Genomic DNA, 16,791 nt, shown 5'->3' on the forward strand with positions numbered 1-16,791 from the left:
CATTATCAATTATTGTTCAATTAACATAACATAATATTTGCCAATCACATCTTCACTGGAAAAGAAAGAAGGGCATAATGTCACTTTTAGATCCGTGTACTACTATATTCGCTCCTACAGATAATTTCAGGCGTAATTTAGCCAAGCAAAAGTAGATAAGTTTTCAGTAACATCTATAAAAATTAGGTAAAAAGTCAGCTATGGCGCTCATAATATCCATTAATGCGACTATGAGTTTACGAAAATTCCTCTTGACTAATAATGATTATTAGAGTGCCAAAGATATGTTCAAACTTTAACAGCCCGTGAACATTGGAATTACCCATTTATGTATATTTTAGCTCTAATTTTAAGCTTCTCATTGCTCTGACTTGCACCTGATATGTCATTTTCTCGGGTCAAAACCGCCAATTTCATTTGGCGATTTTTCAAATTTAGAAAGCGATGCAGTTTTATGATTTTTACCGCAGGAAAAACCATCTGAGTTTAGGTTGACTTCAGATTCGAGCAATATGGGATTTTCATTTAAACCCGGCGGTTAAACTGGCCAAAACTATATTGTCCTATGAAAATTGAGTTGAATTGTTTCAAAAATTACAGTAAAAACCCTCAATTAAGACCACCATCGGACTGGACCAAAGTGGTCTTAAATTGCGGGTGGTTCTTAATTGTGAAATTCTTATTTGCTTAAAACTTACACTTTATGAACCATGGTCTATTTTAAGTCATTTTGTAATGAACAAACCATTATATATCTTAACCTGCCCAAATCACAATTTAAGTATGTTATAATGTTTACATCTGATGGAAAGAAATTGTTTTGAAGAAATTTAATATACAAATTTAATTTGATCTGAATTTCAAATATTAATTATTATTTGATGGTACATAATACACCATCAAATAAGAAATGAATCAAATAAGCAAAACAATGTGCTTAAAAGACATTAAACCACTCTAAAATTTTACTTTCTCACTTATTTCATACAATAATCCCAAAATTATATAGGTGTTTTTGACACCTTAATGAAATGAAGTGTTAATGCCTAAGAGCATTTAAGCAGATAATAACAACAAAACAACATTTTATTTGAAGATCTAGGGTAAGTGTTGACACTTTAAAATCAGTGGTCTCAATAGGGTGGGGTCAAATAAAGAACAAAATTAAGCATTGGGACTTAATCTGGTGGTCTTAAAAGTGGATAAGCGAGGTGGTCTTAATTCTGGATCATGTAACCATTGACATAAAGAACAGAAAATTCCGTTCTTATAAAAATTGGTCTTAATAGCGGGGTGGTCTTATTTCTGGGGTGGCAATTTGTTTTACTTTCACGGAGAGCGATATTTTGATACTTCTTGTAATGCCTGTCTATAAAGGTCGGCTAAAATAGATTTTAATCACAGTGATGGCGACACAAATACTGTGACAATCAAATCCACAGGTAATAAATAACTAATAACTTAAATAGGTTTGAACTTTTGTCAGATTGTGAATAGCCATTGCCGTCTGAATAGGGGGAGGGCAGTCTGTTTAAACGGGCTGTTACAAGGTGTAAACTATTGGGGGTCAATTTTTTTAAATTTTTAAATTTTTTTAACATTCGAATGGTTTTAAGGGAGGGTTTATTCATACCCCAAAAAATTTAAACAGGAAGGGTTTTACAAAATTTTTAGTCTTTAATTTTTAAAAAATACTAGGCCCCAAAATTTAAAAGAATATTGGGTAATTTTCTAACATTTAAAAACAACCCTTTTTTTTGGGGTTTCCAACGGGCCCCGGGGGGGTTTTTTGTGGGTCGGGTTGGGGGTTTCGTTTATTGAACGCACACCTTTCCCTTAGGGGGTTTTTTATAACTTTTCCTTTTGCCAAAAAAAATTTTTTATGTTAAAAATTTTTAAAAACACATAAGGGTTACCCTATGAAAAATTAGGGGGTTTTAATTTTAAGGGAAAAAAACTTTACTTAACCCCGTTAACCGATAAGGGGGCGTATCTTTCCCCCAAAAACCCCTTTATTGTTTTTTCCCCTTTTTTTTTTCAAATTTAAAAGTATTCAAACAATAAAAAATTTTTAGGGAAAAAACAAATTCCCCTTAAAAAATTTTACCCCAAGGGGAGCAGAAAATCTTTAAAACCTTATATTTTTAAATGATATTTGGGAAATTTTTATACATTATTTTTTCCCAAAACTTACAATTATTTTTTTAGCTGGCGAGATTTTCAAAAGATTAATAGACTAAAGAAAAATATTTTACTCGGGCAGTTTTGAAACTTGTTAAATGTTTACGTTTCATGGCTACTTGTTTACGTAGAGACTTCACGTTTGAATTAATGACGATAATAACCCCTGGGGGTTCCCCGCAATTGACACGGGCATTTTAAAAAAATAACAAAGGGGGGTGTAAGGGAATTTATTATTATAAAATTTTGGGTAAGGGTTTTAAAGGTTTTAAAAAAACTATTTAACCATTAAATCGTCACGATTATCCAATGACAAGTGACGTTACAAACGTGCAGTATAAGGATTTTTTATAATACATGTATTACTGCACGTTTGTAACGTCATTTTATATTGGACAATCGTGACTTTTATATAAATACAATATGTCAATAAAACAATATGTCGATTTATGAAGAAATCTTACTTTTCTCTAATAAAAAAATGCTTGCTGTATTATGATTTCGTTATAAAAATTTTCAACAGTTAATACGGCCATATATAAACGGTTGTCAAACTCCCCGCAGCGGTTACTTCCTCTGATCAGTACAGTAACAATTGCCACCACAAGAAAATTCGGTCGTCAGAGAGCCGAATATATTTTTTCACTTTTACTTTTAACATAGAATACTTTATATCATTTTAGTTTTCTTTCATTAAATTGTAATGCTTAAATGTACCCCAAATGAAAAAAAATTACGTAATTTAAAAATTTTTTTTTTTAAAAATAAGAAAGATATTTTCATGAGACACTTATGTCAAACAAAGACTGTTTAAAAGATTTTTGGCACTTTTTTTAAATGAAACAAATTGAGTGTTTTCCCCAAAAAATTTCTTTGGGAGGAAAGTAGTTATTTCCAGTTGGGATTGGGACCCTTCGTTCTAAACTGGGCGCCTTTTTTTATCACCCATAAAAACACGTGATTTCCCGTGGGGGCAGGGTTAAAGTAGCAAAGGGCCCGACGTAACCCTGTGGGGGTTTTGAAAAGGTTGTTTGGAAAAAGTGAAACCCCAGCTTAAATAATAATAGTAGAAAAATTCGATTTTTCCAATGAAAAAGGGCGTTTAAAAAACGTGCAGAAAAATCTATACCGGCAATCAATTAGACTAAACTCCGTGATTTTTTAAATTTTTATGGCCCAAATTTCTTTTTCTACTTTTTTCCGTATTTTTTTATTTTTTAAATTAATTTACTCGACTTTAACAGTGAAATGATTTTTTCTGCTAAATAATAAAATTTATATATTCGTTTTTTTTTCTGCTAAATTATAGATTTTTTTTTGCTAAATTATAGAATTTTTTGCTTCTTTTTTTTGGATAAATTTTAAAGATTTTTTTCCCCTTTCCCTGCTTAACTATATAAGTTATTTGTTCTTTTTCTGCTAAATCATAGAATTAATTGGTTGGATTCTGCCAAATTATATAGTTACTTTATTTGTTCTTTTTTCTTTTGCTAAATTGTTGAATTTATTTGTTCTTTTGTGCTAAATTATAGATTTTTTTATCGTTTTGTGTTAAATTATAGAATGTTTTTTGTTCTTTTTGTTCTAAATTATATAATATATTTTCTGCTAAATTATTGAATTGATTTGGTCTTTTTCTGCTTAATTATAGACCGAAAGTGTCCTTTTTCTGTGTAAAAATTATGCGTGCTTTGTTTGTGTATGTGTGTGTTTTTTTTGTTATGAAAGAGATTTGAAAGGATTTGACTGTACTACCTCCACGATTTAAAACATATTTCAATTTGTTCTTTGGAAAATTTAAGAGCTTTTGCTATTGATACGTAAGACTGAAAAGAAGTGGCGTTATCCATCAATTTGTTATATTCATATATTGTTCTGAGGTTTAACATTTTGATAATTTGAACTTGATAAATGTTACATGGTAATTAAATACCCCTTCATAATACCGGTACCACAATAAAGAAAGTCATAAATCTAACCGAATTGTTGCCCCCCCCCCTTGAATATGTTCTAATATTTAAACTTCCTGTTTATTTATAGATAAACTTTACAACAAGCAGGTTACATTTATCGTGTTGGAAATAGAAACAATGAAAGGATATAACTTACTTTCGTTATAGTTAACGTTGCCAAACGTGACGAGAAACATTTTATATCAATAACTTAAAAATTTGAGAGGATTATATTGCTTTCATTGTGGTATAAAAATTGATTTTCATAAATTCAAAATGGAGGTATCAGGTCGTAAGGAATGGGACGATATACATTCAACATCTAACGAAGGGAGGCAATGTAATGTTCTTTGTCAGCCCTGTGAGTGTGAGGGTGATACAATAGAAGCGGAGGCATTCTGTGAAACTTGTAACGAGTTCATCTGCTCTCCATGTCTTAAGGTTCATCGTAAATTGGCTATGACTAAAAATCACGTGATCAAGTCAAAGAATGAAATGCCAATATCAAGGAAAAAGCAAAAAGAGCCATGTACGGAGTTATGTTCAGTCCATCATACTGAAATTATAAAGTTTTATTGTGAAGACCACGCTTCTGTAGGATGCGGAGATTGTATGGTCCTTAGCCACAAAACGTGTTCTGTTAAACTCGTCAGTGATGTATCCGACAACTATGATACCTGCGAGGAAATCGTGCAAATCAAGAGTAAGACGGAAACCTTTCTTCGTAGAATTTCAACTTACCAAGGTGATATTGTAAATGACATAAAAACTGCTGATGAAATGAGAGAAGAAATTATGAAAGAAATTCATATTTTTCGACAAGAGATTAATGAATATTTGGATAATGCTGAAGCAGATCTGCTGAAACGAATAGATCAGCTTATATCGAAACAAGTGTCTCAGCTCGGGCAAATGGAAAAAGAATTTGAGTCTATTGAAACTGAAATGAGAGAATATCAAGACAAAATAAGTAAAAATACAGATAAGATAAATCAATTGTTTGTAATAGCAAAACTTGCTCATGAAAAGATTGAAGCCTGCCAGATTTCAACCGAGCAGCTAGCGTCTAAATGTGAGATCGAAATATTTGACTTTGTAAAGTCTCAAGAGTTAGAAAAACTTGTAACAGACAAATGTCCCATTGGTGTTATCAATGAGAAAAAGCGGAAGTTACGTACACTTAGCAAAAAGAGCCTAAAAGATGTTCAAACAACGCTGTTAAAGAGTCTTAATGTCAGGTCAGTAAACGATACAGAAGAATGCTACATATCAGGAATGGCAATAATTTCATGTGATGAACTCTTGCTTGTTGATTGTGCAAATAATGCTCTTAAACTTTTAAACGTGAAAGAGAATAAGATAACATGTATATTAAAAACTATTGGTAAACCATGGGACATAACTGCAATCAATTCAGGAGTATTCGCAGTAACTGTATTCATAACAGGTGAAATATTATACATAAATACATCAAACGGTATTTCTAAAAGTCACAGTATTAAGGTCAGTAAAAACTGTAGAGGAATCGACTACCGTAACGGAGTTCTTGTTGTATCTTTTAACTATCCAGCATGCGTTCAGCTACTTGACTTGGAAGGGAACATAATGAAACAGTTTAGTATCAGTAAACATTGTTCAAATCCTGATTATATAGCTTCATGGAACGACGACAACAAAAGCTACATTGTGTCTGACTTCATTAAAAATACTCTTGTTGAGGTCACTGTTGATGGGATAGTTAAGGACAAAAAAGAAGGCAATGCTATGAAATCACCAAGAAAACATGTAATGACACATGATGGAGCGGTTATTGTTTGTTGTGAATGTATCAGTGATAGACTTCACATGGTTACACCAAATACAGACGAGGTGCTTCCTATTGCTGTGAAAGGGGTCAAAAGTCCATTTTGCTTGGCTATAACTGATGATCAAACAAAGATGTTTATTTATGACAGGTCAAATAATGATATCAAAGTGTTTGATACCAACTGAAATTGATATCGTAGGCAGAACTTAGATAAAGGTTTATCATGTATTGTCAGAAACTCTCACGTTATACATGTATATGTATCTGTATTTTATATGAATCTTAAAATTCAAAGATTCCATTTTCAGTTTCATAGAAATTTTATCAATAAAGAAATTTGTAACGACCGTTTTTACCATGCATGTACATTATATATGCTTCAAACATGTTATCAATGATTTATTTTTGTTCAAACATTTGATCAATAAATTACATTTATTCAAAGATATTTGGATTGTTTATTTTTTATGTTTTAGAGGTTTGCTATGTTACCTGAAGAAAGTCGCACTAAATGTGAAGTTATTTGTCATTAAAGTAGCAAACAAAGTAGAATTTTGACTTCATCACTGCTTTTGTTACTAATTGTAAAGAAAAGTAAAAAAGAAGAAATATTTGTTAATGTAATAGGCCAAATGAATAAGCCTCTGGAATTCCTAGAAATTCAGCAAATAAAAAGCTGTACTGGCATGCGAGCAGTTCCCGTACAAAAATCGTAGTGACTTAAACATTATTTTTTATTACGCTCACTCACCACAATTTGAATGTTACACATCAATATTCAGCTCGTCACACAAATAATGGAAATTCCATGATGTTCTAAACATAGAACAACCCTTAGTTATGAGGCCTCATATGGGGTACCGAAATTATCCATTTTTTTGTTTGAAGAGAAGTAGTTCCCGTACATAAAATTTAACCCATTATAATTATACAAGTTTGTTATATCGGACCTATTTTTCATTAATAATTATTGAACAGAGCATTTTCTAAGAGATAACTAGATGTAATTCAGGAAATAGAGCGTAGACTAAACGCTGGTATCTATTACCCGGTACCGTTACCCAACGCATTCACATGCAATAGCATGCTTGTATGCATGATATTTTACGCATCAAAGCCATAAAATTATTATATATTGTAATATTAGCCAAAATTCTGATAATTAAAGAAGTTTTCATCACATTGCCTACTTATCTGTAAACAGGTGGTATCAGTGGAAAACCCTTTAACAGGCCTCACGTGTCAGTATTTTTGCGCATGCGCGCAAGGACGGAATCCCCAGAGAAAACAAGGTCACGTTTTGACAACGCACAGGTGAAAGTGATTTAAAATGAGACTTTTTATACGTGCTGCCAAACTGACACTTAGATTTTGTCTCGTTTATGCATCTGCTTGATTTGAAATGATTTTTTGAAGAATTCAAGTAAAAATCAAGCGTTTAAATGAAAAATACGGGTACTGCTTCTGTACGGGAACTGCTCGCATACCAGTAGAGGACTAAAAATTAAAGCATTTTGTGGGCATAGTGGACCTTTAATTAAAGAAAAACTAGAAACTCTGTAAATCCAAATTCTTATTGATCTAAAAATAATTTTGTTATTGCATTCTTCACAAAATTTAAAGTAAAATAATAATAATAATAATGATAATGATAATTATTATTATTATTATTATTATTATTATCATTATTATCATTATTATTATTATTACACAATAGACATGAAGCATTACAATTTTTCTAGCTAGAAACAAAAGCTTGGATGTCTTATTAATCACTATGCAATTATTCTGATTTGATGTGACATTTGTGTCAAAACAACTACATCTATATATTATTAGTTATGAATATTTTTGACAAATTATTGCAAGTTATATAGCCCTATATCAACGGTTGTCTGTATATATAACCCGAGTTGTCAAATATTCACCTTGATAGTTTTAAATAACACTTTCGCTCATGCTTAATTTTGCCTAGAAAGTATTTGGGGTATCAACTTGGAACATGATAGTTAAACTACATGGAAATGTGTATTGCTTAAGAATTATACCTTTCTTCTTAATAATTTTTGAGTAATTGTTCTTTGAAATTTCTCAAAACTCCATTTTTTTGTAGAAACATTTAACTTCTTAAAACCCTGTTGACAAAGCGGCTGGTTGGGATATCTCAGCCGGGGCAGGGGCGAAAACTTTACAAAAACCCTGTTTATATTTTCAGTTATTGGGCACGTGAAAAAGGCTTATCTGGTTCAAGATATTCCCTTTAATAACAGCTAATTAATGAACTGATGACTTTTGAGAAAATATGGCGTACAAGGAAGGATAGAATTGTATAAACACACACTTCTCGTGAAACATAAACATTGATACTGTACTATAATTACAAAATGATACGATCTGCTAACTGACCACTAGTAGATATGTCATAAAGCATATGTGTATTTTTATGATAAATTTATGATACGAAACTTTTATGTTCACTTTTTTACGTGTGTTTACATATATTTACAGTTTATGGTTAAGAACATAAATGTTCAAACAAAAGGTCAAAGAAAAAAATAAAGCAAGGAAATTTTAATAACTCTATTTCGAGGCTAACAGAAATTAACTTGTAAGTTTTTATTGCACTTTAAATGATTTAATTTTCTTTTAACCTAAAATATCAAGATATGAAAAACCTATGACTTCTTTTTTACAACTAAATAAACGTTGTTGTTGTTGCTATTGCTGCTTTTGCTGCTTTTAGCTCGACTATACGAAAAACATGGCGAGCTGTACTGCTCAATTCGGCGTACGTGTCCACTTTTGGTCGCCTCTACAGATTATTGGCCGCATATAGTGATCACTTATCACTTCTTCGTCGTCTGTCTGTCCGTCACAAAACATGTCCTAACTACTCCTCAAAACTTACTGGTGCAATTTCATCCAAAGTTTAAAGGGATGATCAATACCGAGTCTAGTTGTACATATCGACGACATTTTCCGGTTAAATTTTTTTTTTAAATCAGAGTTGTGGCACTTTAATGATTTTGATATCAAGAGTTTGTCCGGACTTCTCCTCTCCTCTTATAGCACTTATGCAATTTTGGTGAATTTTTACAGGATAGATTTGTGGCTCGAGTACTTGCGCATATAAAACGGGTATTCCACCTGAATGATTATTGGCTGAGTTATGGCCAACGCATATTGTATTAATACCAGTTTATGTAATCAATTACAAATCTGCATTACTGCGTTCAATTCGAGCCATGTAATCATTTAAAATGATTATTACCGGGCCAAGCACAATCAAGTCAGAAAGTACCAGAGGAACACACGTTATACAACCACAGTAAACATGCTATGTAACACAATTTGCTTCAACTTGATTGTTCATAACAAAATATAACAATACCACTGTGGGCAAGTAATGGTAACGGATACGATAAAGGACAAAAGATAACAAGTGTTGTGTTAATGCTATATTTATCTAATATATTTGATTTACAGCGACAGTTTTGCACATGCATTCACCTTAAAAATCCATGTCAATTCTGACCTGGAAAAAAAGAAAATAATTTACTGAATAATAAGTAGTTAATTATGCCCTTATTTACAAAGAAAAAAGAAAAAAAACAACAACAAAAAACTCAATATAGGCTTCACAGAGGAAAAAATCAACAAGGTATTAATTATAAATTATTCTCGGTTGTAATTTCATTCGATTACCAATTTTACAATATTAGATAAAATTATCGGGTTACAAAAGGGGAATAAACTTAGGCCCAAAGGGCCTGAAACAAAACCTTTTAAATTTTTTTTAAACATTGATCAGTTTGGTGGGCATTTAAAAAAAATAATAATCTAAAAGCGGAAATAAATTAAAAAATCGAAATTTTTGTGCAAATTTTTAAAGCTCGTTTAAGAGTGAAACGCCTTGAAAACATTTTTTTTTAAATTTTGGGTTTCTTTTTTCAACAATTAGAATCAATATTCTGGGAAAACAAAATTGAGTGATTGATCACAGGTCAATAGGCTAGACCTACATCTAATGGAATATTAATCTCGAAAAATTATTTCCAGTCCTGTCATATCCAATTACCTGAGTGGAGTCCCTTTAAGAATAAATATTCAGAAGAAAGGATAAAATTAAAGCTTGTTATATAAGAAACATATACATGAGAACGTTATTTTGATTGGCTGAATTCAGTTTGTTTTAGAACATTTGTTTATGTAAATAAGTCTCCGCTTACGAAAAAAGAACTGAAAAATTGAGATCCGATTGCATCATATAAAACTTAAATTAGATGAGAAAATATAAAATATTACGCAGTGAGAAATTTAATAATAATAATAATGTTGTCCACGGGTGATAAAAAAGGCAAAATCCCCAGATCTTTTACAAAATCACAAATATATTAACTAAAACAGTAGCTAAATATTTGTCACGAAAAGTTTTTTTTCTTGTTTTCTTATTTAATGAATGCGCATTATTTGGCAAAACACGCTTGTTACAGATACGGCATTTAGACAACATATATAAACAAGAGGGCAATGATGGCCCTAAAATCGCTCACCACCATGATAAGGAACATAATTATATAAGTACTATTACAATCTATAAACAAAAGCAGATAATCTAAACCTAAAACTGATATCACAAAGTTCATATTTGTATCTGAAATAGTGGATGTGTAAAAACATTTACTGGTTGTCATTGCATATAACATAACATAACATAACATAAGGACATATATGGAAAGTCAATGACCCCCACAACGTTTTAGAAGTGCGCGGGTCCAGTCTATTATTTATGTTGAGTAAGACTAAAAAACGGATTGGAGCACCACACCAAATATCTTATTCCGGTCTATACCGGTCAAGGCGCTTGAATGATTAAATGCTACAATTTCGCCTTTACAACCAAGGGAATGAACTTTAAAACGTGTAATTCATCTCCACACATCGATTTATATACGATAATGAATGCAAAATGTAAGAATCGATGAAAAAAAAAACAACAACGATATTTGTCTATTTTGTGATCATGATTTCTGCAAGCGTCTAGAGGTATTGCTCCAATCCTGTATTGAGTTAAATCCATGAGGATTGAGTTAAATCCATTTATGTTAAACAGAATTAAACATTCATGATGAGCTTATGACATAATATCGTTCAGAACACTTCGGAAAATCTCCATTCTTAAAACGAGTTTGGCAGTTTTTATTAATTCTTTATATTGTATCATAAATTATTTCCATTATCAATCATTGTTTAATTACCATAATATTTGCCAATCACAACTTGATAGCAAAAAAGAAGAGCATAATGTCACTTTAAGATCTGTGTACTACTGAATTACAGATAATTTCAGACATAATTTCAGCCAATGAAAAAGTAAATTATTATGTAAGTAGCATCATAAAAGGTCACGGACAGGCGCTCATGAATTCATTAATGCAGATATATGAGTTTATGACCATTTATAAACAATAATTGCTAGTTGGCCAAGATATGTTCAAAGGTCTTATGGCAACCATGGACATTTTAGGGAGTACCAATTTGTATTAACGCCTAACTTACTGGAATGGTAAGTTATTAACGACAATCTAATTAAAATCAGCTCCTAATTAATGCTACGCTAAGATCAGACGGGCACCATTAGGTCATTTTCTCGTGACCATTCAAACAGCCAATCATCCGCGAACAATTTGAAAGCGATACAGTTTCTAACTTTAACCGCTGGAAAAACCAATACTGAGTAGGTAATTTTCACGACTTCGAGAACAAAAATGGCGTTGTCCATTATGCCTGAAAGTATCTGCCCATGAAAAAAATTAGTCTTTAATTTCCAGGTTATTCAAATTACTTCAAACAATTTTTCTATCAACAAAATGAGCAATTAGTTTTTTTATTCACGGACAGCGATATTTTAATACTTTGTCTTATGCCTATCTGTAAAGGACGGTTTGATTGCAGGTGCTACAAATAGCTTTCTCGGGAAATCCGAATAACAATGAAGGCGAAACAATTACTGAAGCAATCAGATCTGCATTAATTAAATCTAAACTTTAGTCCGATTGTGATTAAACATTGCCGTCTCAATAGTATGGTGGTTGATTTGGAACGTTTTTGTGTGTCGTGTCATAGTGCTCTATAACTAAAGATATACATGTACTATGCTGAAATTTAATAAAAGAAAATATACATCATTGCTACACAGTCTATTTGTAGATAAAGAATATAAATATAATCTCTTAATACGTACTCGCTTATAGTGAATTTTCGGCTATAACGAACCATTTTTTCAAGCCCCAAATGACGGAAAACATTTTAATTTCCTCGGTTATAACAAATTGTTATAATTGAAATATCGGGATGCGCTCGATTAGGATCAGTACATTAAATAAACTATCCGATAACTAAACAATCGAATGATTGCACAGGTTAGTTATGGCTTCAGGGAATAAAGATTTTGAAAAATGTTCTCACTACATAATTTCCTTCTTGTTACGGAAAATTTGTATTTCACACCCTCAGATGATTGCTGTAAATACCCAATGATTGCCGAGTAATCGATTTTTTGTGTTTGCAATATTAACCAAACGCTAATTAACAAATAGCAAAAGAAAACAAATGGTAAGAACTTCATAGACAATTAATACATCAACAAATAAATGTACCATGCACACAATATATTGCTCTATAAAATGCCCCGCATTAAATAACCGCTGCAGTAAAATACCGGTTACACCGGTAACCAGTGAAGAGTATGGCTTTTTCACGTCAAATTTCCCCATCCAAACAAGATTTTGCTACTACGTTTTAGCGAACTTCGGATATTACGAACGAACGATATTTTAATGTCCCATTGAGTTCGTTATAACCGGAGTCGACTGTATGTCGTATTTGTATACATGTATATATTCAGTGCATTATTTCGCATTATTTGTTTCACCATCAACCATCAGCTGGTGAGATTATCACTAAAGATGTAATAGACTATGAAGAAATGAGTATACTCGGGCAGTTAGAATACCGTGTTGAATGTTACGTTAACGATGGATACGTTGATTCTGACGTAGAGACGTTCACGTTGCGTATTAATGACGATAATGAACCGCCGGAGTTCCAGCAATCGACATGCAAATTAACACAGCCTAACGAAGGCCATGTAAGTATTTTATTAGTTTTAAAGATTTTTGATGATAGGTTATATGGTCCTATATATATAAAACTATGTAACTATATAAACGTCACGATTATCCAATGACAAGTCACGTTACAAATGTGCAGTATAAAGTTTTTTTTATAATACATGTAACGTCACTTTTCATTGGATAATCCTGATGTTTATATAGTTATAAATACAATATGTCAATAAAACATTATGTCGATTTATGAAGATATTTTACTTTTCTCTAAAAGAAAAATGATGCTTGCTGTACTATAAATTCGTTATAAAGATTTTTAACAGATTATATGGCCATATATAATAGGTTGTTTGGAAATATGACTCGAGACATTATAACTAATAATAGAAACGTCTCGATTATCCAATGAAAAGTGATATTATAAACGTGCGGTATTATCGCATTCCCGGGTAATCAGATTTGCCTCTCATTATCTACGATGATTTTTATTTACATGGCTAAATTTTCTTATTCTACTTTTATTCGTTTTTTTTAATTATGTATGTGTGCGCTATGCGTGCGTGTGTGTGCGTGCGTGTGTGTGCTTCTTTTCTTATGCAAGAAATTTGAAAGAATTTAATTGACTGTACTACCTCTACGAGAATATTGCACTTCTTTGTGACATGTGTTTGTCTTTTGGAAAATTTAAGATCTTTTGCTACGACAATACGTAACACTGCAAAGAAGGGGTGTAATTCATTTAGCTGTAATTTTTGGCGCAAAAAAATCTCTGATAGATTGCTTGCGTATATTCAGCATGGTACACAAGGTAGGCTGCCCGGACTTTGATGATGACATACAAGGCGAAGATATTTACGATGATCATAAATATAAAATGGATTGTGGAATTGTGTCATTGACAAGCATACTGGTTGTATATCATTCATCACATGCTTGATATGCCATATCCATGTAAAGGTCAATTCTGGGTCACACAATAACTTGATACTTTGACCCAGGTCATTTTGCATAGGTCATTGGCAAATATTTGGACTATTTATACATTACTAATATAGTCATATATTGGTCTCAGCTTTAACATTTTAATAATTTGATTTATTTGTTATCTTTATAAATGTTACATGGTAATTCAATATCCCCTCACAATATCACAAATAAAGAAAACTATTTCGGTCATAAATCTTACCGAATCGTTGCCCCCTTGAATATGTTCTAATATTTAAACTTCCTGTTTATTTATAGATAAACTTTACAACAAACAGATTATATTTATCATGTTTGAAATAGAAACAATTGAGGGATATAACTTACTACCGTAATAGTAAACGTTGTCAAACGTGACGAAAACATTTTATATCAATAACTTAAACATTTGAAAGGATTATATTGCCTTCATTGTGGTATAAAGATTGATTTTCATGAATTCAAAATGGAGGTATCAGGTCGTAAGGAATGGAGCGATAAACATTCAACATGTAACCAAGGGAGACGTCTTAAATTTCTTTGCCAGCCCTGTGAGTGTGACGGTGATACAATAGAAGCGGAGGCATTCTGTGAAACTTGCAACGAGTTCATCTGTTCTTCATGTCTTAAAGTTCATCGTAAATTGGCTTTGAGTAAAAATCACGTGATCAAGTTGAAGAATGAAATGCCAATATCCTGGGAAAAGCAAAAAGATCCATGTACGGAGTTGTGTTCAGTCCATCATACTGAAATTATAAAGTTTTATTGTGAAGACCATAATTCTGTAGGATGCGGAGATTGTATGGTCCTTAGCCACAAAACGTGTTCTGTTAAACTCGTCAGTGATGTATCCGACAACTATGATACCTGCGAGGAACTCGTGCAAATCAAGAGTAAGACGGAAACCTTTCTGCGTAGAATTTCATCTTACCAAGGTGATATTGTAAATGACATAAAGACTGCTGATGAAATGAGAGAAAAAATTATGAAAGAAATTCACATTTTTCGACAAGAGATTAACGAATATTTGGATAATGCTGAGGCAGATCTGCTGAAACGAATAGATCAGCTTACATCGAAACAAGTGTTTCAGCTTGGGCAAATGGAAAAAGAATTTGAGTCTATGGAAACTGAAATGAGAGAATGTCAAGACAAAATAAGTAAAAATTCAGATAAGATAAATCAATTGTTTGTAATAGCAAAACTTGCTCATGAAAAGATTGAAGCCTGCCAGATTTCAACCGAGAAGATAGGGCCTAAATGTGAGATCGAAATATTTGACTTTGTAAAGTCTCAAGAGTTAGAAAAGCTTGTAACAGGCCAATACAATGTATCCCATTGGGATTATCAATGAGAAAAAGAAAAAGTTACGTACACACAACATAAAGAGCCTGAAAGATGTTCAAACAACGCTGTTAAAGAGTCTTCATGTCAGGTCAGTAAACGATACAATGAAATGCTATATAACAGGAATGGCATTAATTTCATGTGATGAACTCTTGCTTGTTGATTTTGCAAATTATTGTCTTAAACTTTTAAACGTAGAAGAGAATAAGATAACCTGTAGATTAAAAACAGATGGTAAACCATGGGACATTACTGCAATCAATTCAGGATTATTCGCAGTAACAATAAACACAACAGGTGAAATACTATTCATAAATACATCAAATGGAATTTCTAAAAGTCACAGTATTAAGGTCAGAAAGAACTGTAGAGGAATCGACTACCGTAACGGAGTTCTTGTTGTATCGTTCGACACTCCAGCATGCGTTCAGCTACTTGACATAAAAGGGAACATAATGAAAGAGTTTGATATCAGGAGACATTGTTCATTTCCTTATTATATAGCTTCATGTAACGACGACAACAAAAGCTACATTGTGTCTGATACCTTTAAAAATACTCTTGTTGAGTTTACTGTTGATGGGAAAGTAAAAAATAAAGTAACAAGCAGTGATATAAAATTACCAAGAAAACTTGTTATGACACATGACGGGGCGGTTAAGTATGTTGTCAAGATATCAGTGATAGACTAATCATGGTTACACCAAATATAAGAAAGGTTATTCCTATTGCTGTGAAAGGGGCCAAATATCCATTTTGCTTTGCGATAACTGATGATCAAACAAAGATGTTTATTTTTGACATCTCAAATTATGATATCAAAGTTTTTGATATCAATTGATATTTATGTCGTAGGCACAACTTATCATGTATTATCAGAAACTCTCACGTTATTCATGTATATATATTTCATATGAATCTAAAATTCAAAGATTTCTTTTTCAGTTTCATATGCATATTTCATCAATAAAGAAACTTGAAAAGACCATTTTACTACACATGTACATCATGTATGCTTCAAACATTTATTCAATGATTTATATTGATGAAAAGATATTTGGGTTGTTTACTTTTGATGTTTTAGATGTTTGCTTTGTTACCAGAAGGAAGTCGCACTAAATGTGAAATTATTTGTAATTAAAGTAGTAAACAAAGTAGTATTTTGACTTGGTCGCCTCTACAGATTATTGGCGCTTATGGTGATCCCTTATGACTTCTTCGTCGTCTGTCTGTCTATCACAAAACTTGTCCTGACTCAATATTAACTAGTGCAATTTCATCCAAAATTTACAGGAATAATCAATACCGAGTCTAATTGTGCATATCGACGGCATTTTCCGGTTCAATGATTTTTAGTCAGAGTTGTGGCCATTTATTGATTTTGATAGGACTACTCCTCTTATAACACTTA

The 16,791-nt window shown here is 32.0% G+C and overlaps 2 protein-coding genes across 3 annotated transcripts in view; both read left to right on the forward strand.

The window, feature by feature from the left end:
• The window catches only part of LOC132745549 (mucin-17-like), a 96,919-nt gene that overhangs the window by 49,286 nt on the left and 30,842 nt on the right, over window positions 1-16,791 (forward strand). The window lies entirely within an intron of this gene.
• On the forward strand, window positions 14,299-15,387 carry LOC132745546 (E3 ubiquitin-protein ligase TRIM33-like). The gene has a single exon (XM_060734494.1). The coding sequence runs from the start codon at window positions 14,500-14,502 to the stop codon at window positions 15,385-15,387; it is 888 nt and encodes a 295-aa protein (XP_060590477.1). The 5' UTR covers window positions 14,299-14,499.

This window comes from Ruditapes philippinarum, unplaced genomic scaffold, assembly GCF_026571515.1.
Source record: "Ruditapes philippinarum isolate M1 unplaced genomic scaffold, ASM2657151v2 ctg1988_1_1_1_1, whole genome shotgun sequence".
NCBI classification, from domain to species: Eukaryota; Metazoa; Mollusca; class Bivalvia; order Venerida; family Veneridae; genus Ruditapes; species Ruditapes philippinarum.

Excerpts from the sequence above, each read along its gene's own strand:
- LOC132745546 (XM_060734494.1), top strand. The coding sequence starts at position 14,500 with ATGGAGGTATCAGGTCGTAAGGAATGGAGCGATAAACATTCAACATGT.